The following is a 25,267-nucleotide window of genomic DNA, read 5'->3' on the forward strand; positions in this document are numbered from 1 at the left end:
ACCGGCTTCACGGTTTGCCGGGCAGCCCCCAGACCCTGCGCCCCCGGCTGGGCGCTTCCCCTCCCGGGCTCCAGCTGCGCTGGGGAAGCGCCAGCCGGGGGCGCAGGGTCTCGGGGCTGCCCGGCAAACTGTGAAGCCGGTAGCGCTCAAGCAGCCCTTTCCCTGTGGCTGGGAGTGGGAGGGAGGAGGGGGCGGAGTTAGGGTGGGGAAAGGGGCGGGGCCAGGGCCCCGTGGAGGGTCCTCTTTTTTTATTTAATAGATATGGTAACCCTAGCCAATCGGCCAGAGAAACACCGTTCCCCGGCTGTACTGAGAGCCGGGCTGGTAATTCCAGGGCAGCCCTGAGGGAGCAGGTCAGTGCGGGTGCGGACAGGGAGTCTGCGCCCTCACACCTGGACCGCAGCGCCCTGACCTGAATGCCAGACTCTTCCCTTAACCGCAATGGCCGCTCTCGCTCGTTAGTCACCTCACCCATTATTTTCAATAGGGGTGAAGCCAAGTTGCCCTCGGTTAAGAGGGCCGCCCTTTCCCGCGAGCGTCTCCGAGGTACATGGCGGCCGCCCCCGCCCTAGTAAAGATGGCTGCCATCTGCCAGGGTTTGCAATGTGACTGAAGCCTCAAAGAAGATGGCGGCTGCCCCGAGGGGCGGCCTACGAAAGTCTTTCTCCTCCAGCGCCGCCCTAGGGCTGTAGCCCAGACCGCCCCGGAGGGGGTCGGGGGTCGGGGGTGTACCGTCACGCCCTGCTCTCCCCGCCCTCATAGAGCCATAGAGATGACCCGCCCGCGCAGATAGAGCGTCCGTTCCAAGAAGCGGGCGGGGGCCCAAGGTTATCGGCGTAGAGCCGAGCCGCGCTTCCTCCCCGACCATAGAGGAGTTGGACAGAGCGTCTCCCAGCCAGGCCATAGAGTGGCTGCCGGCTGTCGCCGGCTCGGGGGCATCTCGCCATTTTAGAGGAGAGAGGCGGAGGCCGAGGCCGAGGCCAGGTAGTGGGGGAACTGGGTCCCTGGGGGTGTCTGCGGCGGCCGCGGAGCCTGGGGCCGGGCCGGCGCCCCGTTGGCGTTAGCGGGCGACTGTGAAGCTGCTGTGCCCGGGGGTAGGTGGAAGAGCCCCGCCTGCCCTCCCCATGTTGGTGGGGTGGGAACAGGCCCCCGGGTGTCACATTGCAGACAGGTGCATTAGTTCCTTACCCCCAGGTGGGGGAGCCGCCCCTCACCTCCCTGGTGGCCAGGCCTGGAGGAGGGAGGTTGGCTTGGTTGATGAAGCACTGACCTGGGATATGATAAGAATCAATTCCCTGCTCTAGTACAGACTGGGTGTATGATCTGGGGCGTCCTTCAGTCTCTTTGGGCCTCCATGCCCTACCTGCAATTACCTTTCCTCATCTCACAGGGGGATAAGCTCATTAATAACAATTCCTAGCCTTTATGTAGCATTCTTCATCACCTCAAAGCACTTTACAAAAGTGGTCAGTAGCTTTTACAGATGGGGAAACTGAGGCAAAGAGTGGGGAGGCGACTTGCTCAAGGTCACCCAGCAGGCCTTTGGCAGAATTGCAACTTGAACCCAGGTCTCCTGAGTGCTTGTGCTGCTTAGATACCAGTGTGATGGGGGTTGTATAAGCAGGTAAATGGAAGGAAGCTCCTCCATCTATAGAGGATAAAGGGGCAGGCAAATGTGTGCATGGGGCAGGACAGTGCTGCAACCACCTCCTGCTACTTTTGGGTGCTCAAAATGCGATACCTTGAGCCCGACTATCAGAAGTGCTGCACTTGCACAGATGTCTCTGGGAGCTGCAGGTGCTCAGTATCTGAGAATGCAGCCATGTTTCAAATTAGGAACCCAAACTTAGGCCTTCAAAGTTTTGTTGGCATAGCTGTGTCAGTCAGGGGTGTGGTGGTTTTGTTTTGTTTTGCTGATATAGTTATGCTGGCAAAAGCCTTGACTAGATGCAGTTATAGAGGCTAAAAAGTCCTTTTGAAAGTATAGCATGTTTCATTTGAGGAATCACTATAAACTATAGCAACAAAAGAACTCTTGCTAGGATAAACTGCCCTAGGAGGGCTGGCCAGTATAACTGTACGTCTATAGTAATACTAGCAAACCCTTTCTAGTGTAGACAAGGCCGCAGTTGATATGTCTGGAAATGTTGGCCTTAAGCTTTCTGAGTCATCCCTGTCTGGTAATTGTGGGTCATGGTAGTGAACCTTTATATTTAACACAGCAACTGGTGCTCTATAGAAGATTCATTTATCTACTTCTGGGCACTATTGTGAGTCCTAAATAAAAAGTGTTTATAAAGTGGTACATAAGGATAAATAGTATTAGGACTAGTCAGGGGAAGAGGTGGAAATAGAATCAGGAACTCTTGCACAGGCTTGTCCTCTTTGTGAGCTTTATAACGTGCAAGTCAGGGCTACGTATGCTTCCTAGATCCCTGAAGTTGGTATGTGTTCAGAACACCAAGAAATATCCTTATACTGTAAATACCTGAAAACAGCACTTGAGAACTAAATAGTCCTCACCAAAACAGGCTGGAGGCAGTTGTTGTAGAGACTATTAATAACAAAGAAGGGTTGGACAGACTATTAGAACAAATGTGGCTTTACTAATCTGAACGGTTTTATTTTTTTTGACTCTGCATATCTCCAAAACATTTCCATCTTGGACCCTGTATTTCCTGAAAAATTCTGCCTTCCTATAAATTAATTCATGTGAAATTTCCAGTAGATTAGATAGATTTGGCAAAGTTACTATCAAAATCTAGTTTGGTGGAAGACTTGCTTCAGTCTTAATCCTGGAGAGACTAGAATTTCTCCCTAAATTGCAATTAATTGATTGGCTTTTTGGTTTGTTCCCCCCCTTTAACTCTCACTTTGATATTACAAAGCTTTTAATGTCCAAGTGGCATGCTCCTAGGATGCTGGAACATGGCCAGTGCATATTGTTTCTGTGTACAATATCCTATTACAGCTGCTTGTCCCTGAATTGTCTTGACTTGTGTTTGACTACAAGTCTTCATTCTCTCACTGCTGCTTGTTTATAGGTTATTGTTTGTTACATCAAGTCATGTAATTGTTGTTTACCAGCTATGTAGGTAACACAATTTACTTGCTCTGTACGGTGACCCAGCTAAGTCTCTTAAAGATGATAATAAATAGTATCAGTGTTTTTCTGTAACTTGTCACTTTCTATAACACTACATAGTAAATTGTCTGGGAGTTTTTTGCTTTGCTTTGCTTTGTAAAGATTTTTTTTTTAAGATAGTTTTCCCTAACAACTTAAATGTAGCCTCTCTTCAAACTCCAGTGTCAATGTGTAACTTTCTTTTATGCAAAGCTCTCTCCAGATAGTGAAGATTTTAATTTTGGGGGGGAAAGCAGCTATTCACTACAGTAACACCAATAATAATATTCCTTGCTTGCTGTCCCCATGACTTGCTCTGCAGGTCTGTGATTGTCAGCATAGTAGAACTCAAGGCATGTGAATGGCACTGTAAAATTAACTAGGTAAAACAAAAATTCTGTAGTAAATAGCTGTTGGGAATCTGTGTGATAAATGTGAGAGAACAGAAGAGATCTGTGCAACTTTCTGAGCCTGCTGTGCTTCTTACAAGAAGATGTATGAGACATTCCTGTGGTGTTATCTGGACCGGTAATCTGCTAAATCACTCCAATCCTCGACTCTGGGAGCCATCCTTACCCTGCTCCGCTGTGAGAACCCTCACTCCCAGGCTGTTCATGCACAGCCTCTAGCACGTAAGCTGCTCCCAGCTATGTGAGTGAGCATTTTTGGCCAACCGCTGCTTGGATTGTGCAACCGAATGACACTAGCCAAAATCTCCAGTTCCAGACACAACCCCAGGAACCTCTGTCTTGCAGTGTCCAGTTATGCCTACTGAATGCTGCAAGCTTATATGAGTTGGTCAATTTAACAAAGGTTTGTTATCCCAAGGGGTGTCTCTGACATGCTTCAACCCAAATGCACTGCTTCAGGTAAAATAAACAAACAAATTTATTAACTACTGTCAAGGCTGATTCCCCACTCTGGCACTTTGAGTGCAGAAGGTGGGGGCCCACAAGGATTCTAAAAACTAATACTGGCTACTCCAGGCTTGTATTAAACTCCCAAGGTTACAGTTTTTCTCTGACATTGGATTGGTAAATGCTGCCATCACCCAAGTGCAGAACCCCTTTCAAAGCCCAGGAAGGCGCACTTGGGAATTCCTTCCTGTGGGGTACCCTCAAGCCCTTCCCCACCCCCTGGGAAGAGCTAAGAAAGAAAGGAAATCAGCTGTTGCCACCAGCTAATTAAACAATATGTGCACAAACCTCTTAGGACACACAAATCCAATTCTGTTCTTAAAAAAGGTAAATTTTATTTAAAAATAAATAAATAAATCTGAGAACTCAGACTATTGCTAGATTTAAAAAAGAGCAAATACAAGAATTAAGCACCAAGAATAGCTTTCTTGAGGTCCAGCTTAAACGTTACAAGCAAAACAAAAGCACCTGGGGTTAGCACAGAGGAATCCACAAGCCATAAAGAAATAAGAGAGAAACCTAATAGCGTCTTCCTAGACCTTTCCTGATCTATTTACATATCTGGGATTTCAAATGAGTAGTTTCTAGGTACGATACTGGTGGGTTTTCATACCTGGCACAAGCTTCTTACAACATAACTGCTGCCCTGTCCCCTTCTCCCCAGGAGAACAACCACAGACAGACAAAGGGGAAGCTTTTTCTCAATTTTAAAAAAGTTTTAGCCTTCCCATTGGCTCTTTTGGTCAGGTGCCCACTCACTTCCTTTTACCTATGCATAGCAGTGAGACTTAACCTTTTACAGATAAAGCAAGTAGAGAACAGCTACTAAGAAGGATTTTATAGCTAGCTGGCTGGCTGTCCATAAAAGGGAGCTTACCCCCCCGCCCCCTCTAAATTTATCATAACTACAAAAGATAGATTTTAAGTGATTATAAGTCAAAGCACAAGAAGTCAGATTTGGTCAAATGAAATAAAAGCAAAACACATTCTTAGCTGATCTTAACAAGCTGGCTGGTTGCCCTTCAGCCAGGCTCTCCCCTTTGGTAAGCGTTTCAGTTGCTTGGTGGTAATGTCTGTAGATGGAGGTGAAAGAGAGAGAGCATGGCAAGCGTCTCTTCGTTTTATCATGTTCTTTCTTTCCTCTTGACTTTGCGCCCCCCCCCCCCTTCAGGGTCAGGTGAGCATTATCTCATGTTAGTTCCAAACTGACCAAGGGAAGGAGGTTTCAGAGTAGCAGCTGTGTTAGTCTATATCCGCAAAAAGAACAGGAGTACTTGTGGCACCTTAGAGACTAACAAATTTATTAGAGCATAAGCTTTCGTGGACTACAGCCCACTTCTTCGGATGCATCCGAAGAAGTGGGCTGTAGTCCACGAAAGCTTATGCTCTAATAAATTTGTTAGTCTCTAAGGTGCCACAAGTACTCCTGTTCTTTTTAAGGGAAGGAGGGTGACTCACTCAAGAGTCCAACAGATCCTTTGTTGCTGCCTAGGCCAGTGTCCTTTGTTCCTGTGAGGCTGGGCTGGGTTTGTCTTGATGAAGTGTGAACTGCCCCTCTGTGCCTGGAGAGTTTTTGCCTGGGCTTGTTTTAAGCCATGAAAACACATTTTCAGCCTCTTAACTACATACATGAAATTACAACCTATAACATTACTAGAACAACAATGCTCAATGCATTATGAGCCTTCCAAAGACACCCGACATGACAAACTTTGCACTGGATACCACACAATCATATTATAAAGATGAACATGGGGGTGCAAGGTGTTCCCCTGAGGTACAGAGCGTCACAATGTGTTCTGTCTTTTTTTTTTTTTTTGGTCCATTGCTTGGAACAATATAGCCAATCCTTTCTATTTTATTTCTTCTAAGTAGGGGTCTCACATTTGAATTAATTTACCTCCGTGAATAACACAGGCCAATATCCGCCTGCAGAAGAGGCTGTTGCAACCAGAATCAGGTTTCCCACTTTAACAAATTGTATCTAGATGGCTAGCTAGAGACTTCTGACCATTCAGTGCTTCTGCTACATTTATTATGACCACAGCAAACAGACTTTTGCTGTGGTTCAGCTCCTGTCCTGAAACTGACCTTGGTCTGACTGGTAAATGATTAGTAAATGCCCATTCTGTAGCAGCATCCCCATCCTTTTATAGTAAAGCTTCTCATAGTTAGCTCCAGTGCCCTGGCCAAATTCCATCTTGGGTAATTCCATTCTGTCTCCTTAAAGTCTCCCTGTCATTTCAATTAGGCACAGGATTCTTCTTCCCTGCACAACAGTTTATAACGAGAAGTGTTGCTAGGGGCTGTCAAACGGCTGCCACCTTCACTCTGGGTGGCTGTGTTTTCTTGCTGGGTGTAGGGTTTCTTGTGTGCTCTGCAAAGCCCTTTGGAATCCTTCAGGGTGAAAGATGCTCTAAAAATACATCTCTGTTGGGTGTGGTACATAATTATTTTCAATTAATGCAAATAGCATGCTGGCTGGAAATTCCACTAACCGTCGTGCATTCATTAGGCAGAGGTGTCTTGTTGCTTGAAAAACTTAAATGATGGATTGAAATCAATCTACGCTGACATTGGGGGGTTGGAAAACCAAGAGATCTCCCTTCCCACCTGTGGGTGTGTAGTGGGCACTGGGGCATTGTGTTTTCTTCCCTCTCCTTCAGTCAGGTGCAGAGCTACCATGGGAAACACCACCAGTGATCGATTGTCTGGGGAACGCCATGGCTCCAAATCTCACCGCTCCGATGGAGCCAGTAGCACCCATTCCACGAAGGATCATCCCCACAAGATCATGGTGGGCAGCACTGATGACCCCAATGTTTTCAGCACCCTTGACTCCAAGGTATGGGCTGGCCTCTCTATCCCATTCCCCATCCTTGCAGGATCATAACCAATGATGCAGGTCACCATATTGGCAGCTTTGCTGAGCTCATTTTCTAGCAGATCTGAGTCAGACATTTGTGGGGTTTTTTTTTTTAATTTGGAAGTGCCTAATTACCCTACTGTTTGTACAATACACCCCACTACAGTCAGTGCCTAGGAGTGATACAGTGTGTACAGAACACCCCTAGTCAAAGGGTATCAGGAAAAGGGGCCCATTTAGAAGAAAGTCCAGAGAATGGAGTGAGAAGAGGACACAACGCAAAGGCTGTCATTTGGCTTGGACAGAGAAACTAGGAAATGACTCGGGCACATCCTCAGCTGGCGTAAATTTTCTTAGCTCCATTGTCTGAAGTGGAGCAATAATAATGTAATGCCAGCTACAGTTCTGCATCTTAGACTCCAGAGTCTAGGGCAGAAGGGAGTCATCCTCATATTGAAGGTAGTGCATAGATCAAGGAAGGTGAGAATAGAGGCATTTGGATACTATAGCAAGGAGAGCTGTGTAATTGCCTAGCTCCATGATGTGGCAAAGGGGTCTTGTGACTTGGACACAGAGATTGTTGGTGAGGGCAATGAAGAGGAGGAGCGTAGTGGAGAGGAAGTCAAAGCACTGGAGTAGATGCCAGGGGGGCAGTGGGTGGACAACAATTGGGTAATCTGTGGTGCATTGTGGAGCTGGAAAATCTGTGCTGCTCCTGCTCTGATGTGTGCTGAAGGGCTATGGAAGAACAGTGTGATTGGAGAGCCAGCCCTGATCCCTGCTGTATCTGCATGTTAGCTAGGCTGTAGGATGGCTCTTGTTTTCTTCATGCAGCTTGCTGGGGAGAAGGAGTTTATGTCATGGCAGCATGATCTGGAAGAGTCAGTAAAGCCTTCACAGCAGGCTCGTCCCACTGTCATACGCTGGGCTGATGGAGGCAAGGAGGTCTTCATCTCTGGGTCTTTCAACAACTGGAGTGCCAAGATCCCACTCATCAAAAGGTATTTCCTCTCTCTAGGAAGCCTTTGCATATGCAAGTCACAATAACTTGAGGAAGAGGGGTGATATAAAACACATTGGTTAAATAATTTATTTAACCAGTTCCCTCTACTAGATTTCTCACTGTTCTTTGGGTCTGTGTTCCTTAGTTGAAGTACGGACTGGTGAATTATTATGGTTTTATTAGCCAAAATAGCTTTGAAAAACAACAAAATTACAGCAAGTGAAATAAAGTTGGTAATAACGTCTACAGTGTCAAAAACTGAACTCTTGAGACGTTATCTTCAAGAAGTAATACATCAGTTCAGTTAATTCAAGGGCTTAGTCTTGGTAACAAAAATAAGCTAACTTTCCCAGTTCTATACTAATCTGAGCAGGTGATTTTGGTGTCAACATGGAACTACAGATCCTTAAATATGGATCCTTCCAAGCATATCTGCCAGTGGAATTATGGGACTGCTTGTGGCAGTCCAGTGTGTGGTGTTGGTTCAGGTTGTGTGTGAATGTACAGGGATAGCATGGGACAGGGGTGTGTGTGAGTGAGAGAGAGTGGGGTAGGACTGGTCTGTGATGGGTTGAGATGTCTCTCGATGCGGAGTGTCTCTTAACACAGTGGTTCTCAACCAGGGGTACACATACCCCTGAGGGTATGCAGAGGTCTTCCAGGGGGTACATCAACTCATGTAGATATTTGTCTAGTTTCACAATAGGCTACGTAAAAAGCACTATAGTGAAGTCAGTGCAAACTAAAATTTCATACGGACAATGACTTCTTTCTACTGCTATATACTATACACAGAAATGTAAGTACAATATTTATATTCCAATTTATTTATTTTATAATTCTATGTAAAACTGAGAATGTAAGCAATTTTTCAGTAACAGTGTGATGTGACACTTGTGTATTTTGATGTCTGGTTTTTGTAAGCAAGTCATTTTTAAGTGAGGTGAAACTTGAGGGTACTCAAGGAAAATCAGACTCCTGAAAGGGATACAGTAGTCTGGAAAGGTTGAGAGCCACTGTCTTTGAATTGCAGGAATTCTGTCTGTGCTCTCCAAAGCAGTACTGCGTGAGCTGAGCTCAGGCACTAGGCTCAGGCTCGAACTATCTAGGACTGGTGTGACCGGTGACCCTGAGGAAGAGCAACCTCTGCGGTGCTATTTCTGTAACGACACTGTGTCCTGTTCTCCTCTCTCTCCTTTCAGCCACAATGACTTTGTTGCTATTCTGGACCTGCCCGAGGGCGAGCACCAATACAAGTTTTTTGTGGATGGCCAGTGGGTTCATGACCCTTCCGAGGTAACTCTCAGCTGTTTTCTCTCCTCAGAGACTCAGTGAGTGCTCTTCTTCGGCTCAGTATGCTGCCTCAGCACTGCGGAAATGCAGTGTGCACCCCATGCCCTAGGCTGGTTCAGCCTCTCCTCCCTGCTTCTCATGTAACATTTTCTTCCCTTGGCTATGATTGTACAGCACCAGCAGCCCTCACCCTGCTTTGATTGGTGCGGCACTGATTGCCCCTCTCTATACTCTGGTAACATGTTGAGGCTGTTTCACCCCATAAGCATTTCTGTGCATGTAGCTAATGGAATAGCTTTTAGAGCCTCTCTGCATCCATCGCTTGATTCTATGTCCCAGGCCCTTGCTTCCCAGGACTAACTTTACAGCAGATTCCTCCCCATGGCCTTGACTCCCTCATGCAGCAGTCTAGGTTTGAAATTAAAATAAAGGCATTTTTCTTTAACATTGCCTGGGTTGGAGGTGCAGAGAGCAGGAAGGGATTGGTGGTTCCACTGACTTATTCCTTCTGGGGCCTAGCTCTATGCTCAAACAGACCATGTAATCCTACTTAGAACATCATCTGGTGACCCACAACAGTGTTAAAAGGGGCAGCTGGGGACCAGAATTCCTTTAAGCCAGTTTCAGTATAACCAGCCAGATTAGGGCATCTGGTTCCCTTAATCTCCTGCTCAGAGGTGATGCCTGCAGCTGATAAAGGGGCAATGTGATAAGATAGTAATCTAGTTATCTGCTGGTAGGAGGATGGGCCTACAGAAGAGGATTATTAAAGCACAGTGTGGGGGTGGAGTTGCATAGATTTCCAATTACTCTCAATTTTTGGCAAGCAAATGGGCGTGAACAGTGAGAAAATGCTAATGAGGCATGCCTGTGAGCCCGTGTTCAGATAAGAGTCTGAAACTTCTGTATCCTGGAGGCTAGCAGGGCATTCTTCAACATAGTGTCTCTTGAGCCTTAGGCAGCTCTTGTGGCTTATCTGCTCTACCTCTGCCTCTTGGCTTGACACACAGATGGGTGATGTATGTGCTACTGTAGCAGGGGGATAGATAAATGGAGATGTGTGATTGTCCATGTGCAGGTGGGGGAGAGAGGGCTGGGAAAAGCGTGGGCTTGGCTACACTTGCGAATGTAGAGCGCTGGGAGTTAAACCAGTCTTCGGAGACCGCAGCAGGGAAAATGCAGCTGTGTGTTTACACTGTCAGCTGCAAGCACAATGGCGTGGCCACATTAGCAGCTCTTGCAATGCCACAAAGAGCAGTGCATTGTGGTAGCTATCCCAGTGTGCAAGTGGCTGCAACGTGCTTTTCAAATGCGGGAGGGTGGAGTGTGACAGGGAGCGTGTTGTGTATATGTGGGGGAAGAGACAGTGTGTTTTGGGGGCAGAGAGCATGTCAGCATGCTATCTTGTAAATTCAGACAGCAGCACGCCCTCCCCACACACACACACACTCACTCACAACAGCAGCTTTCCACTTAATGGTTTGCTTTGTCCTGGAGCAGATAAGCATGCAGGCTGTCAAAAATGGAGCTTTGAAAGGGGATATCCGCATGCCTGCAGCCGATTGCAAAACAATGAGAAGAGTGGCCACTTGACTTCAGGGGATTATGGGACTTTCCAGAGGCCAGTCACAGCGCAGTAATACAACACCTTGTCCACACTGACAACTGGGCATTTCAGTGGGGGCGCAGAAAGCTTTATGCGTCTTGTGGAGGTGGATTACCAGGAGCACTCCAGCTGCAGGTTTCAGGTGCTCTACATGCCTTGCCAGTGTGGACACCTCAGGAGTTAAGGTGTCCGGGGCTCCTTTAATGCACTCTAACTTGCAAGTGTAGCCAAGCCCTGTGAGTGTGATTGTGTGAGTGGGAAGAGGATGTAGGTAGATCACTGTCTTCACTTTTCATTTCAGCCTGTGGTCACCAGCCAAATGGGCACCATTAACAATCTGATTCACGTCAAGAAGTCTGACTTCGAAGTATTTGATGCATTAAAGGTGGATTCTCTGGAGAGCTCAGAGACTTCATGTCGAGGTACATTTCTCATGGCTCTCAGTGCTTGCTGACATTGACTGTGACACGTGCCCCTTTCCTCCTTCGAGACTTGCTCAAAGCTCCTATGACACTGATTGCACTGAAGGGAATGAGCCCCTTGAGTTGGAACTCCAGCTGACAGATTTGATAGCAGCCTTCAACTACCTGAAGGGGGGTTCCAAAGAGGATGGAGCTCGGCTGTTCAGTGGTGGCAGATGACAGAACAAGGAGCAATGGTCTCAAGTTGCAGTGGGGGAGGTCCAGGTTGGATATCAGGAAAAACTGTTTCACTAGGAGGGTGGTGAAACACTGGAATGCGTTACCTAGGGAGGTGGTGGAATCTCCTTCCTTGGAGGTTTTTAAGGCCCGGCTTGACAAAACCCTCGCTGGGATGATTTAGTTGGGAATTGGTCCTGCTTTGAGCAGGGGGTTGGACTAGATGACCTCTTGAGGTCCCTTCCAACTCTGATATTCTATGATTCTATGACAGCTGGGCGGGTGCCTGACACACAGCTGCGAGGAGTAGTGTTTGTTGTTATATTGCACCATTGCCGAAGGACCCAATGCTGTGCAATGCACACACTAATGTCCCCTCTCTGAAGAGCTTGCTGTCTGAGTGCCTTGTAAGTGTGAGTGATTTAGTTGTCTGATCTGAGCCTTGTAAGTGTGAATGGGGGTCAGTTGTGTGAAGGTGCTGAGGTGCCAGAGTTTTTTAAAACTGAAATCTAACACGCTAGATTTGCCGATTTTAAGCGTTCTAGCCAGTGTTGGAATGGAATTTAATTAGGATAACATCTTTTTAATGAGTCCCGGGAGCACTGGTTTACTAATTTTATCACTTTTACCTTGGACAGTTTACTAATTCACCCAGAACCACATAAATGGATAATCAATAGTTTATCAACCAACTGTAGATACAAGCAATAATTTAGGCATGTACTGAACACAAAATACACATGCTGTCATGTAATTAACATAAACCAGTGTGAGGGCCTGCAGCTATACCAAGGAACAATACAAATCACCAAGATTTCTTCTTACGTTTACTGACAATCATCAGTTATCAATTCTTTAGTCCCTGTAATACATGATCATGCTTCTGGGACTTCTCCAAGGAGTAAGGGTGCACTAGTGCTAGGGCACACTGTGGTCACTGCTATTGGAATTGTTTGGTATGAGGGGTACTAGTTCAAAATATCAAGAACAATTGCTTAAATTGTTTTAAGTCTCTTAGGCCAATTTGTGGAGTTGACAAAGGAGAATATACATAAAACATTAGTTAAATGCCAAAATATAGTTACTTGAGGTCTCACTAAAAAGAGTGTGGCAACAAAGTAACTGTGTTTTTATGCTAATGACCAGAAAGAAATACAATCCCTGAAATACAACATCATGACTTCTTAGTCTGTAATCCTGGGATCGGGGGAGACTTTTCCATTCTGCTTGTCCGAGTGTCCGTAGCACTTCTGGATTCTGCAGCTTCTTTGTAGGTTTAGTCAACTGTTTGTCCTGTAACCCTGGAGAGCGGGGTGGGGGAAACTGTCTACAGGGTACAGCAAGCTTTGGGTACTCTGACCGGGGTCCTAGTGGGGGCCAGCTATCGACACTCAATTAGGGTGAACTGTAAAATATGGGGCAGCCAAACCCCCAAAAGCTGGCAGATATTCCAATACTTAGATTTACCAAGCTAGCATAAAACAGCTTCTTTATTACCTTACCGGTTACTCAGAAGTCCAAACAACACAGTTCCCTTAAAGTGATCCAGCCTCAAGTCTCCATCCAGGTGCCCACGTCAAATATGATGAAAATTTCTGTAAATCTTATTTCATCATATAAAAGAAAAGGTTCTACCAATCCCAAAGGATCGGACACATTACCCCCTAGGTTATTGAATATTCCAAATCTTACCCAAATACACACTACAGCCAATTCCTATTAACTAAACTAAAATTTATTAAAAAACAAGAGAGAGAGTATGGTTAAAAGATCAACATACATACAGACATTAGTTCAATTCATTGAGGTGCAGATTCATAGCAGAGATGGTGAGCTTCATAGTTGCAAAGAGTTCTTTTAGAAATAGTCCATAGGTTATAGTCCAATGTCCAAATCTCATATTCAGGGCGTACCCGCATAACTGGGACCTCAGTCTTGCGACTGGAACTTCCCCTGATGAAGCCGAAGCAGATCTGAGATGACAGAATCAGGACCCAAGGCTCTTTTATACAATTTCATGGCCTCTTTGACAGATTGGGATTTCCTGGGGGGGGACAAAAGGTAATTAGGATGACTTTGAAGGAGGTCCATTACCGGTACTTAGCTATACGGACCAGTCTTTGCGCTCCAGTTTCAGCTCTTGGTTTCTCTGCCTCTGTTGGTATCCAGTAGATGGTGTCTATGTATAACAAATATCTTCAATCTCTTTCTTATCGGAGGCTCTTTATGTTTGATTCGTTTCAAATAGTGCATTTCTGTACTAACCCAGACCGTTAACTGGAATTTCTCCTTCCTTAAGCGATTTCTTTTAATATTCCAAAGTTACACCGTGGTGAGTTGCTATCTACTTTTTTGGTCACAAGCTTCCTAGGTGATTTCAATTTATGTTCTACACTCCTCTCCGGTTCTTAATTTCCAATTAGATGGGAATTACCACCACATGCAAATCATGAGAATTTCCTGTCTAGGAACTCTCCTTTCCTGGGAACTGTGCAATTCAACCTTTAGTTTGATTGACGCTCCCAACGAGCTGTGCCCCTGTGGTGGTGTGCGTATTGATTCCCATGCTCTATTGCTCCATGAGGAGGCTCCAGTTTGGGATGTGCATAGGGGTGCATGGTGGTAATCCTGGTCGCTGTGGAGACGAGGGAGAATAAGGTGATTGCTTCCTAGTTAGGTAAGCAGAGAGAGGGCTGTAATAACCTATTATCAATATATATTCAAGGCATATTTGACATCTATACATCTTATAGCCTGCTGGGACCAGAAGCTTCCATTGTGCAAGCAACTGGCTAGTTTAGTATCAGAGTTGATTGTTCTAGTAGTAACCTGTGTAGAAAACCTCCCATTTTCTTTCTGCTCACGTTGCAGCAAAGATCACTAGGTTACCTCTCCAGATGCCAGCTGTGCTAGGTTGACCTGGAATCGCTGACTGGTAGTTCAGTCCTGCGTCAGGGAGTCCTGTAGCAGCGAATCATGTAGATCATTTGAGAAGCCCCTCTGCTGCTGATGATGCATCTTATACAGCAGTGGTTTTTAAACTTTTTTCCTGGGGATTCAGCTGAAGAAAATTGTTGATGCCCGCGACCCAACGGAGCTGGGGATGAGGGGTTTGGGAGGGGCTCAGGGCTCTGGACTGGGGGTGCAGGCTCTGGGATGGGGCCAGAGATGAGGGGCTTGGGGTGCAGGAAGGGCTTCCGGGTTTGGGGGGGGCTCAGGGCTGGGGCAGGGGATTGAGGCATGGTGTTGAGGCGCGGACTTGCCACTGGCGGGTCCCAGTCAGTGGCGCAACGCGGGTGCTAAGAGAGGCTTCCCGCCTGTCCTGGCACCGTGGACTGCGCTGCACCCTGGAAGCAGCCAGCAGCAGGTCTGACTCCTAGGCAGAGGTGCGACTCTCACCCACAGGCACCTCCCCCTCCCCCGCACTCCCATCCAATGGGAGTGCTGAGCTGGTGCTCAGGGCAGGGGCAGTGTGCAGAGCCCCGTAGCGCCCCCTACCTAGAAGCCGGACCCGCTGCTCGCCACTTCCGGGGCACAGCGCGGTGTTGGAAAAGGTAGCCACTAGCCTGCCTCAGCTGGGCAGCACCGCCGATGGGACTTTTAATGTCCTGGTCAATGATGCTGACCCAGAGCAAGTCAACCCAGCACCTTACATGCCGTGACCCAGTAGTGGGTTGCGACCCACGATTTGAAAAACACTGTTCTATACAGAGGCTTGTGCTTGAGTGGGAAATAAGACAGTGCAGTTTGACTCTCAAATAACCCCTTCAGTGCAGGAAGTGACAACCCCTTAGTATGGTCCTGGCACCTAAATGTATCCCCTTTGGAAGCCACTGCTTGCAGAAGGTGTTGCCTAGGCCATGGAACTGACACATTCTGTTGCACACATCTGCTCTCTTGGACTTGCAGCCCAGTGCCAATCCAGAGTTAATTAAAGAAGCCAGTGCTAGAAAGACCCTGCTGGGTCCCTCTAGTCCATTCATGGAGTTCTTAGGGGATGTCACTAGAGCTTTGTCCAGACTTACTTAAACTCATCTCAAGTGATGAAGCTTCTGACACTTCCCTTCACATCTCCTTGGTGTTTTGTAGACCTGTCTAGCTCCCCGCCAGGACTCTATGGCCAGGAAATGTATGTGTATCGACCGGAGGAGCGCTTCAAATCTCCACCCATCCTCCCTCCTCATCTCCTCCAAGTCATTCTCAACAAGGACACCAACATCTCTGTGAGTAGCAGCCTCTCCCTGTGAGTGAGTTCATAGCTGGGTGTGGAGCAAGCAGGGGAGTTTGGGCTGAGCGCTAAGAGGCTCTGCAGTAAGAGCAAAGGTGGCCAGAGGGTGCCCCACAGAGTTCTACAACATGTCCTGCTGCAGTCCTCCTAACTGTATGGCCTGAGGACATCATGGATCTCAGCATGCAGTACTCCAGGGGTTCTCAAACTTCATTGCACCGCAACCACCTTCTGACAAGAAAAATTACTACACGGCCCCAGGAGGGGGGACGGAAGCCTGAGCCTGCCTGAGCCCCGCTGCCCTGGGCGGGGGCAAAGCCCAAGGGCTTCAGCCCCAGGTGGGGGGCCTGTAAACTGAGCCCCGCCACCTAGGGTGGTGGGGCTCGGGCGTTAGCCGTGGGCCCCAGCAAGTCTAATGCCAGCCCTGGTGACCTCGTTAAAATGAGGTTGCGACTCACTTTGGGGTTCTGACCCACAGTTTGAGAACTGCTGCAATACTCCATCTCGATCCAAGCAGACAGCCCTCACTGTGTGCTGGTCAAAGCAGGCTGTACCTCTGCTCTGTGTTGGCTCCTTGCTCTCTCTGGTGCAAAGCCTGGGCTCCATCCTTGCTCTAGACAATAGAACATGGCTAAAATCCAGAGTATAAGTCTAATGTCCACTGAAATGAGAGATCCGTGCACACCCTAAAATGGGCCGGGGGTGGCATTTGCGAGTTGTTTCCGCATGGAGAGCCTGTCTGTGGCTGCCGCTCCCAGTTCCCATTTGCCTCTGTAGACTGACCCTTCTCCTTGTTCCAGTGTGACCCAGCTCTTCTACCGGAGCCCAACCATGTCATGCTCAACCACCTCTATGCACTCTCCATTAAGGTAAGTGATGGTCACACGGTGAGGTACCTGCTTCACCTCTGAGGGCCTACAAGAGGCTACTGCTTTTATGATTTTCCCTTTCTGCTACAGGGTGTTGTGATGTGTGGCCCGGAAGTCTACACAGCAATGAAATGGATGCGCAGCCTGAGCTGGCTACAACGGGCCAGCCGCGGGTTTGTCTTTGCTGTGTAAACATACCCCAGAGCTCCTCTTCAGGTCTGGGAAAGGTACTCTGAGCGTCACCGCTAAATGCAAGGTGGAACGGATTGTTTAGCATAGGTAGCACATATTGTAAGGGGCCATACCAGGTAGAGTGGCCTGCTAATGTCCCTGCAGTCAGAGCACAAAAAGAGGGGGTTAAGTGGGCTACAGATTGTTGTAATAAGCCCCCTGGTTGAGGGAGCCAAGGGGGCACTGAAACAGTTGGCACTGGCAAACTTTAGTGGTTCAAGGTGGATCAGGGTATAGGACTGTGGGGGCTGGAGAGGCACTGGGTCTCCCTAGCCTACTGCCTAGTCCAGTTCCAGCCTGGCTCCCTCATTCCACATTGGCCTCTAACCTTGTTCTATTCTGTCCTTCCTATTAAAATCCACTTTTCAGAGTGTGTAACTGTCTGAATCCCGCTTACATACAAATCTCATCGCAGCCTGAGTTATGGCGCTTCTGGGGTAGCTGGCATCTGCCCACCAGCCGAAGGGAATGTGATCTCACAGGCTAATTTAATGGGCGTGTTTAATGGGCAGACACTCTCGTCCCCCTCCCCCCATCCCCTACCCCTGTGGCAGTACAGAAACTGGCAAACAGGCAGGGTGCCAGCCCAGAGCTGAGTGACTGAGACAGAGCAGGAAGCTGCAAGGCTCCCTCTGGGATTGATGGTGAGGTGCATGCGGCTTTGGCTTCCCAAAGTCTGTCCCTGTGGGCTGGCCTAGCTGCTGTTGCTAGGAGGAGGCAAGGCAGCTGTGCCGGGGGCTCTGCCATCGCTCTGGGTGGAAGGGCTGGAAGGCCCTGACCACTCCCTGCTCGCCTTGGGGAATGTTTTCACTAATGTCTCTGAGAACAGCGCTTCTCTGGGGCAAGAGCCGCAGCTTCAAACACTGCTCTGCCTGCCTGCCCAGCTCAGACTCACGTGGGCTCCACTGTCTTCCTGAACTCCCCAGCCCGTCCCACTGGTCCCAGTTGCCTGTTGGCCCCTGCTCATCGCAGCCTGCAGGTGCTGTGCTTCGCTGTCACTTCCATTGATACCCTGTAGTCCCCACCACAAAGTGCAGGATGTGCTGAACAGAGCCAGTCAGAAAAGGTATTTCCGGAGACTCCATTTGGGGTGAACCAATACAGAACGTTTTGGGCAGCTCTCAGGGGAGGGTCTCGCCTGTCCCACCCTCACCGGAGCTTGTGGGGGGGAGGCAGAGCAGCCTGGCGCTCTGCCTTTGCATCCCCTGTGGGGTAGGGAGACCTGCCTGTGTTTAGTTAAATCGGTAACCGATTCAGCCAGACTCGCTGTGCTGATCGACATTTTCCCAGGACGTGGCGTTTTTGTCGGAAAACTTTGGACAGCTTTAGTACCAGATGCTGCGCCCAGAGCACTGCTACCAGACCCTTCTGTCATCCACAACCAACTTGCATGGTCATCAGGATCTAGCTTGGAATTTACCTCCGGGGACTTGTCTCTGCTTGTCTTTGTGTCGCTCTGATTCCTCTGCTCCTCTAGCACTGACCTTTCTCTCTGCCTTCCCACAGTCCAGCCAGCACAAGAGCAGTCTCTGCAACTGCTGGTGCTAGCAACAGCTCCCTGTTCTCTGTCTCAGTGACTCTCCTCGTCTCAGATCTTGGCTAGGAGCTGTCTCTCCCTCCCTTCTCCTTACTACATCAGTGTAACTGTCCCAGCACTGGGAAGTATCCTGGGGCCGTGGTGCATGTATGATCTGCACCACTAGCACTCTGCTGTGTTCTCTTGCAGGACGGCGTGATGGTGCTCAGTGCCACTCACCGCTACAAGAAGAAGTATGTCACCACTCTGCTGTACAAGCCCATCTGATCGTGTGTCTCGCCGCGTAGCGCACACAAGGAATGCCATGTTGTCTGCACGCAGTGGGCCACAGGCCTAAGAACAACTGGTGGTTGGCTCTAGCTGAACCTGGCAGGGGTGGAAGGGGATGAGCCCAGCCCTGTTGGATGTCTGAGCTATTCCCTCTGTATTCTGTTGGTGAGATTTGATTTCACCCTTTCGTACCCTACCTCTGTCGGGTCCTCTGGCTTTTCTGAGTTCCCTGGCTTGGTCTACTGCCTGCCAGCTTGGCTCCCCATGGGGGAGTCACAGCAGGGAAGGAGCTGTCGGAAGCTCTTCCCCAGCCCCTCTGCCTGCCAGTTCCTCCGGCGGTTGCCTGCGGTGGGGCAGAGCCATGTCACTCTCCCTTTGCACCCCGTGCCAAGGCCCTCTAGAATGGCCTGCTTCAGGGCAGAGTGCAGGGGTGTGTGTGCACCTGAGCTCTGCAGGCCTGGGCTGGCTTCTTACCTCCCTGCACTTAGCTAATGGGACTGGAATGTGCACATGGCTCCCCTGAGCAGAGACCAGGGTGAGAGAGAGAGAGACACACACACTCTCTCTCTTCCCCCCCCCCCCCCCCGCCTGCATTGGAGGGTTAGACCCAACCGCCGCCCCACACACACACTGTCCTGCCCACCTCAGGCATCGCCATCCCCAACATTCAGCTCTCGAGCTGTGGGCCTAGGCCCCAGAACGCTGAGCCTTGACTTCTGTGGGGCCAAGAGGTGGGAGTTTCCCAGGTTTAGGCCATAGCAGAATGGCTCTGTGTTGCCCTCCCCAGGCCAGTGCAGCATAGGAACTGCTGCTGTGATGCAGCAATTAGCGCCCCTACCCATCTGAGAGGAAGAGCCTGAGCTGCTGAGATGTTTGTCACATGGAGCCTGCCTGCTCTCTCTCCTGCTGACGGCCTGCTTCAGCGCCTGTGGGGGGCAAGGGAAAGGCTCCTGTCACGTCCGTGGCCCTTGCACCAGCTCTCACCAGTCTGGGTATGTTGTGGGAAGAACTGCAGTGCTAGTGTACCCAGCAGCTGCCAGGGCTGCTCTGTCTGTGCAGGGGGCTCTCACATGCACTGGGGTTCTTGGCCTGGAAGCTGATCTCACTGTCATCCCAACAGTCTCCTGCCCCATTGCACTGAAGTGGCTGGTTCTGTCTTGGCTAAGAGCTTTCAGGGTCCCAGTGCAGCCTTCTCTCACTCCTCAGTGCAAGGTTCTGCCATTGCCTCAGGCTGGGCTCCGCAGAGCTCACTGGCTCTGCAGCCCTTCTTTCTGGGGGAGCACTAGTGGCTGAGTACAGCCTCCCTGGATCACGTGTCCTGAGGAATGTTTAGTGAGTGCCATTGTCACAAGCCCTTTGGGCTAAGCCTCTGCCAGGTTCAGCTCTTAGCTGGCGGGTGGGGAGGGGGCATTGCCATTGTATGCAATTGCACTTTACCAGTCACAAGGAGAGCACTGGCTCCTAGTCCTGCTGGAGTGCCTCCAGGGGCGGGGGTTGCTTTGTGTGATGGCGAGATGAACATGGCTGTGCATGCTCCGCTGGACCCTGGAAGGGCTGCAGATGCCCAGAGCTGAGCAGCCAGCTGCCTGGGTGGGAGACCAAGCTGGACAAGCAGCAGCAGCTTCTGCCTAGCCCAGTCAAACCAGGGTGCTCACTGCCCAAGAGGGAAACTTCTGCTTCGAGGTGAAAAGGAGACAGGGCCAAGCCAGTCCTTCTGCGGCGGCTGCCTCTTCCCTGTCATCTTCCCCTGTTAGCGCGGGGAGGACTTGGCACTCAGGGCTCGCTGACAGGTCAGCCTGGCACTGCTCCAGTGCTGGGAAGGGCAGGCACTGGCTCCAGGCTATGGATTTATTATTGCTTTCTGTGCTGCAGGGCCTGGCTGGAGCTATTAGCATGACACGCACAGCAGAGGCTCCTGCCGTTGTTAGGGCTGCTTCCTCTAGCATGTACGAGAGATGCCGGCTGCCTCAGACCAGGCCAAGAGCCAGAGGGTCAGCTTGCTCCCTGGTAACCACCCCTGTGAGCACCTGTCAGCTGCAGGGAGCAGAGGGCCAAGCTGAGGCAATGCTGCCAAGCAGTATGGGACTGCTGCCTTAAAGCAGAAAGCCTCCAGTCTGGGTGCTGTGGCCACTTACCTGCCTGCCTGGTGAGTGTGGCTCTGCAGCGAGGCATTGGGGCTCGGCTAAAGGAAAGGGCTTGGACCAGGACATGCTGGGCACTAGCTCCCAGTGCCAGCCCCTCAGTCCCCGGTCCTGGAAGCATGGTGGTGAAGAGGGGCAGGTCTCCTGGTGCTTGGGTCACACACCCAGGAGAGCTCAGCCTACCATGAGGGGGAAGCAGCTGAGCCCCTTGTCCTGGCCCAGGGCCGTAGCCTAGCAAAGGAATGCAGTGAGTGGATCACAGCGTACTGCATGGTTTGGGGCTGCACTTCAGTTCCCTGCATGCTGCGCAGGGCTGGTGGAATCCCCAGCATTGAGCTGAAGGCATCCACTGGTCCCTGTCCTGCTCTGCAGAAGCAGCAGGTGCAAAAGCCCCAGGAAGCCCTGCTGGTTCTGCTGTTGGTGCCTGTGCTGTAGCTCACGGCTGCGCTCTCCCACGGGAGCTGCAGCAGATGCACAGGGCTAGTGATGCTGTAGGGGGTGAGGTTAGCCTCAGCCAGCCCTTTCTACTAACAGCCCGCACAGCTGTTTACTGCTGAACACAATGGCTGTGGTGAGGGGGTTCTTGGACCTGGGGGCTCTCACGTGCCCTGGGTCAGCACTGAGGCAAGGGCAGCTCCTTGCTGCTGGTCCTGGGATGGGGGTAGAGGCCTGGATTTGGGGTAGGAGGGGCACTACAGGTGCCAGGGTCCCTTGCTGATTTGATGTAAAGCCAGGCTAAGGCTTTGGCCCAAGCAATGTGACTAATAAAGTTTGTTACAGAGGTTGGTGGGACCTCATCTGTGTCTGCATGCCAAGGAAGAGAGGCTGCACTGAGGACCCAGGCCAGCCATTGGTGTGGTTTGAGATGGTTGGTCCCTGACCCATACTAAGCCAAAACTGGCTGTGGGTGTGTCCGGTATCAGGGCTGGGGCTGCCCCTGTGAAGCGTGCACCACACACTCCTCTCTTCCTGACAGAATGGCCTTACTAAGGTGCTGCAGGGAGGCCAGGCTCGTGGGCGGGCAGGTCACTGCAGGGGAAACTCAGCCAGACGGGCCTATGGAGCAAGCTCTTCCCACTGGTGTCCTTGTCACAGTGAGGGTAGTGCACCCCCCCCCTCCCCATGGGAATGGCTAGGTGTGGGGATGTGTGAGAGCACCGGGGCGGCTGCCTGCCTCTCAGAAGCTTGCACTGGCAAAGCTGGGGGCAGCCTGGGTCCCAGTGGAAGGGGAGCTGGGATGGGGGGAGGCAGCAGCGCTGACCTGCCACTATTCATTAAGGTCCTTGGAGGCAAAAGACTACAGTAGCCACTAGGCAAAAAAAGTTTATTAGGGACCCCCCTGTGAGGGAGCCCTGCATTTCTTAAACTTCATTTCTTCCCAAAGTTAGAGCCATGTTGGCCCCATGGGAGGCCTGCCTTAGTCCAGGGCCCCACTACTCTCCCCCTGGATTACACTCAGTCACTATATACATATCCTACAGCAGAGCCTCACCCCAGTCAACGTTGGCCAAGTTGGGGGCCTTTCCACTGCTGCTCTACAAATGGTTCCCCCCCACAGCAGGCCTAAGCTGGGTGTGTCTCCCATCAGTGCCCCTGGGGGGCAGCAACAGTTCAGCTCTGGCTTACAGGGATTTGACACATTGGTCATGTTGCCTCAGAAATTGCTTATCACCAACCGAATGGGTGAAAGTCCCAGGGGAGAAGGGTAAAAGCAGCCTGACCTCCCTGCCATGCACTGGTTCCAGCAGGAAGGACCTGCAGGCAAAGCCATGCTGTATTTACAAGCAGCAGAAACAAGCACTGCTCTCTAGGGCTCGTTTTCCCCAGAGCAGGGTGGATGGAGCCTACCACCCCTACAATTACAGCTGCATCAAATACCCTGTTTGGGAGGAAACCAGCTCACAAGATGCTCCAGGCCACTCAAGCAGCCACCTATACAGTCTGCTGCTTGCATGGACTCAGCAGCTGGCTGGAGGCCACTTGCCCTATCTCCCTGGCACGGGCAGTGGCAGAGTACTGGTCTAACACCCATGCATGGCTGTGAGGTTCCACAACAGAGGGAGTGTAGCAGCAGGATGATGGGCCATGCTTGGGAAAGCAGCTTTGCCAGTTACCCCGGATACATTGCCTAGCAGTTTAACAGTGATTAATCAAATGAACATGGCTCCCTGGCAGTGTGGTACCAGACAGGGCTGGTGCTAGCCCAGGGGCCAAGCCTAATACAGTCTACGGCTAGCTTCCATGCAGAGGGGTTCAGTGCCAGGGTGGGCTCGCTGTGGGGGCACAGCAGTTCTTGCTGAGCCCTGCCCAGGAGCTGTTTCAGCCAGGCTTGGTGCTCAGGAGCTGGGAAGGTGAACAAAGCGGGGCCAGCTCTGGTCCTCCTGCCACTTCAGCGTGTGTGGGCGGCTCCTCTTCCTTCCATGCTCCTGGCGGGCCGGGATCACGTGGGTCGGGTACTGGGACAAGCCCACTGAGATTTCCCCTGGAGAGAAAGCACAAGCCAGGCTGAGGATGGGGAGTGGGCAGCCATCAGACACTAACCCCCACCCCATGCTATTGGGGGCTGGGAGCCCAGACAGGCTGGTATGGCAAACCAGCACCACTGTAGCAGCTGGTGGCACTGGGCCTGCTGCAGCATCATGGGCACAAGAGGAAGGGGCGCCAGACTGGACAGAGGGAGGGCGAGGACAAGGGCAGCCTCCAGAACAGCATCCAGGACACTCCGGCAGGCTGATTGTGTTTCCCCAAGCAGCCCCCAGCCATTAATGCCCTGCCAGCTCTCCCCTGCATCCAGCCACTCGCCCTGCTGCAGTCAGCATTCCCCACAGCCCTGCAAGTGCTGCCATTTCAGGACAGTGGGCAGCACCCGGTGGCCACAAAGGAGCGGCAGCACCAGCGTCAGGCTGAGCTGCCTCCAATTCCATGGCCAGCCACTCAGCTATTTGCCCAGCAGGCAGAAGCCCCCCCCCCCCCCCCCATCTCCCTACAGGAGCATGGGCGCATATATGAGGCAGGTGTGCCCACCCCCAGACAAGTTCACACAAGAGGGGCAGGACCTTCCCACTAGGCGCTCCACAATCAGAGGCGTGAGGTGGGCAGTAGGGGCGCCATGCGTCATGCCAAGCCAGGCCCCACACACACCCGTCAGTGATGGCACTATAGCATTCAGGCCTGTATATGTGCCTGAGATAGAATTGTGGGTTCTGTTTGACTGTTATTCTTCTATCCTTACTAACATATGTGAACAAAGCCACTGTGTGTTGCATCTGCCAACAGCCAGATGGAGTTTATAGCATAATGAGTAAAGATAAGGACTAGAAGTAAAGTGTTGGTGGGAGTTTAATATAGGAACATACAATTGAAGGCATCCTACTCCTCTCCCAAGCCCAGGTCAAACAACCAGTCGGGAGGAGGAAGGTGTAAGAAACACTGAAACCCAAAGAAATGGTGACCCTGGCCAGAGGACCACCTCACTCCCTACCCCTCCCGTGGGGTACAAAAGAGGTGGTACCGAAGTCCCCAAACTCATGACTCTCCAAAACAGAACATGACCATAAATTGTAAGGGGTGGGACCAGGGGTGCGTACTACAGGTATAATTAAGCCTGCTATGGGAGGGGGGCAAAAGGAAAAAGCCTTACTGGTGTATACAGCTGTGGATATGCTTGCTTGGTAACCCCAATAAACATCGCATTGCCTGCACTTTGGACTCTGGCCTTCTGCTTTCTGTCTGCGTGAGAAGAACCAAGGGAGGGCGAGGGGAAGCCCTAACAGCTCCCATCCACTTGTCACATAGCACCTCAATCCAGCCCCTCGCCAGCCCAAAGAGACATCTCCACCAGTGGGGGTTGCCAGGAGAACAGGGCTTCCTCTAGAGCTTCCAGCAGCTGCTAGGCTCTGGGCCCTGCCCATGGCAGAGCTGGCCTGGGGCTTCAGGCATCCCTGCCATTGGAGCTGGGCAAGGACAGAGGCTCTGCCAGGGATTTCCCTACACCCCCACCTCCTCCCCCTCCCCCCAGTTTTGTGAACTAGTTACATGCAGTGTTGCCAATTTAGTGATTGTTTGGACATTTGAATTGAAACATTAATACACACTTTAAAAGCATAGACAGTGTATGATAAAATACAGGTATCTGAAAAAGTATAATAGATTTGAAAAGTATGAGCATAGACTAGCTTCCTTATACAGCTGTTGTTTTTATGACAATGTCAGTGCATTCAGTTCGGTGATGTTGGCCAACCTAATAATTTCAAATGATGATTTGTAAGCAAAGTCTAAATGAGCTCTCCCTGACAGCTAGTGATGAGCTGGGACTGGGGAGAAAGGCTTCAGGACCAGACTGTATTTACATTCACACCTAATCTACCTAGGTATCCAGCAAACAGAGCTCTGTTGCCCACGTGATAGATTTAGGCTGGGGTAGGGTTACAAATCACTTGAATGCGGAAGGGGGTGGTAATGAAATGTTATTCTTACTGTATGAGTAAAGGGCAGTAGAACTGTACTTAGCCTGTGCTGATTGAGGGCATCAAGAGAGAGGATTG

At 50.4% G+C, this 25,267-nt stretch overlaps 2 protein-coding genes across 39 annotated transcripts in view; one reads left to right on the forward strand and one right to left on the reverse strand.

The window, feature by feature from the left end:
* Window positions 1-791: 791 nt before the first annotated feature.
* PRKAB2 (protein kinase AMP-activated non-catalytic subunit beta 2) lies at window positions 792-21,508 on the forward strand. Of its 7 annotated transcripts, none has more exons than XM_065554739.1 (9): window positions 849-984; window positions 6,708-6,886; window positions 7,742-7,908; window positions 9,113-9,206; window positions 11,111-11,231; window positions 15,537-15,670; window positions 16,476-16,544; window positions 16,635-16,771; window positions 18,502-21,508. In XM_065554739.1, the coding sequence occupies exons 2-8, from the start codon at window positions 6,725-6,727 to the stop codon at window positions 16,734-16,736; spliced, it is 849 nt and encodes a 282-aa protein (XP_065410811.1). In that variant the 5' UTR covers window positions 849-984; window positions 6,708-6,724; the 3' UTR covers window positions 16,737-16,771; window positions 18,502-21,508. The 7 variants fall into 7 exon arrangements, with proteins under 7 accessions (XP_005311568.1, XP_005311570.1, XP_065410811.1 ...); XM_005311512.5 differs by having other exon boundaries at window positions 898-1,094; XM_005311511.5 differs by lacking the exon at window positions 18,502-21,508 and having other exon boundaries at window positions 792-984; window positions 16,635-17,148.
* The window catches only part of LOC101942176 (myomegalin), a 168,356-nt gene continuing 156,482 nt past the window's right edge, over window positions 13,394-25,267 (reverse strand). For 30 of the 32 annotated variants that reach the window (XM_024101123.3, XM_065554722.1, XM_065554720.1 and 27 more), the window contains one exon: window positions 22,031-23,205. In XM_024101123.3, coding sequence (XP_023956891.2) covers window positions 23,060-23,205 — 146 coding nt within the window. In that variant the 3' untranslated portion in view covers window positions 22,031-23,059. Of the gene's footprint in view, window positions 13,492-22,030; window positions 23,206-25,267 lie in introns of those variants that run through there. The other 2 variants (XM_065554716.1, XM_042851089.2) reach the window with 2 other exon arrangements.

The sequence above is a fragment of the Chrysemys picta genome, chromosome 8, assembly GCF_011386835.1.
Source record: "Chrysemys picta bellii isolate R12L10 chromosome 8, ASM1138683v2, whole genome shotgun sequence".
Taxonomy (NCBI): domain Eukaryota; kingdom Metazoa; phylum Chordata; order Testudines; family Emydidae; genus Chrysemys; species Chrysemys picta.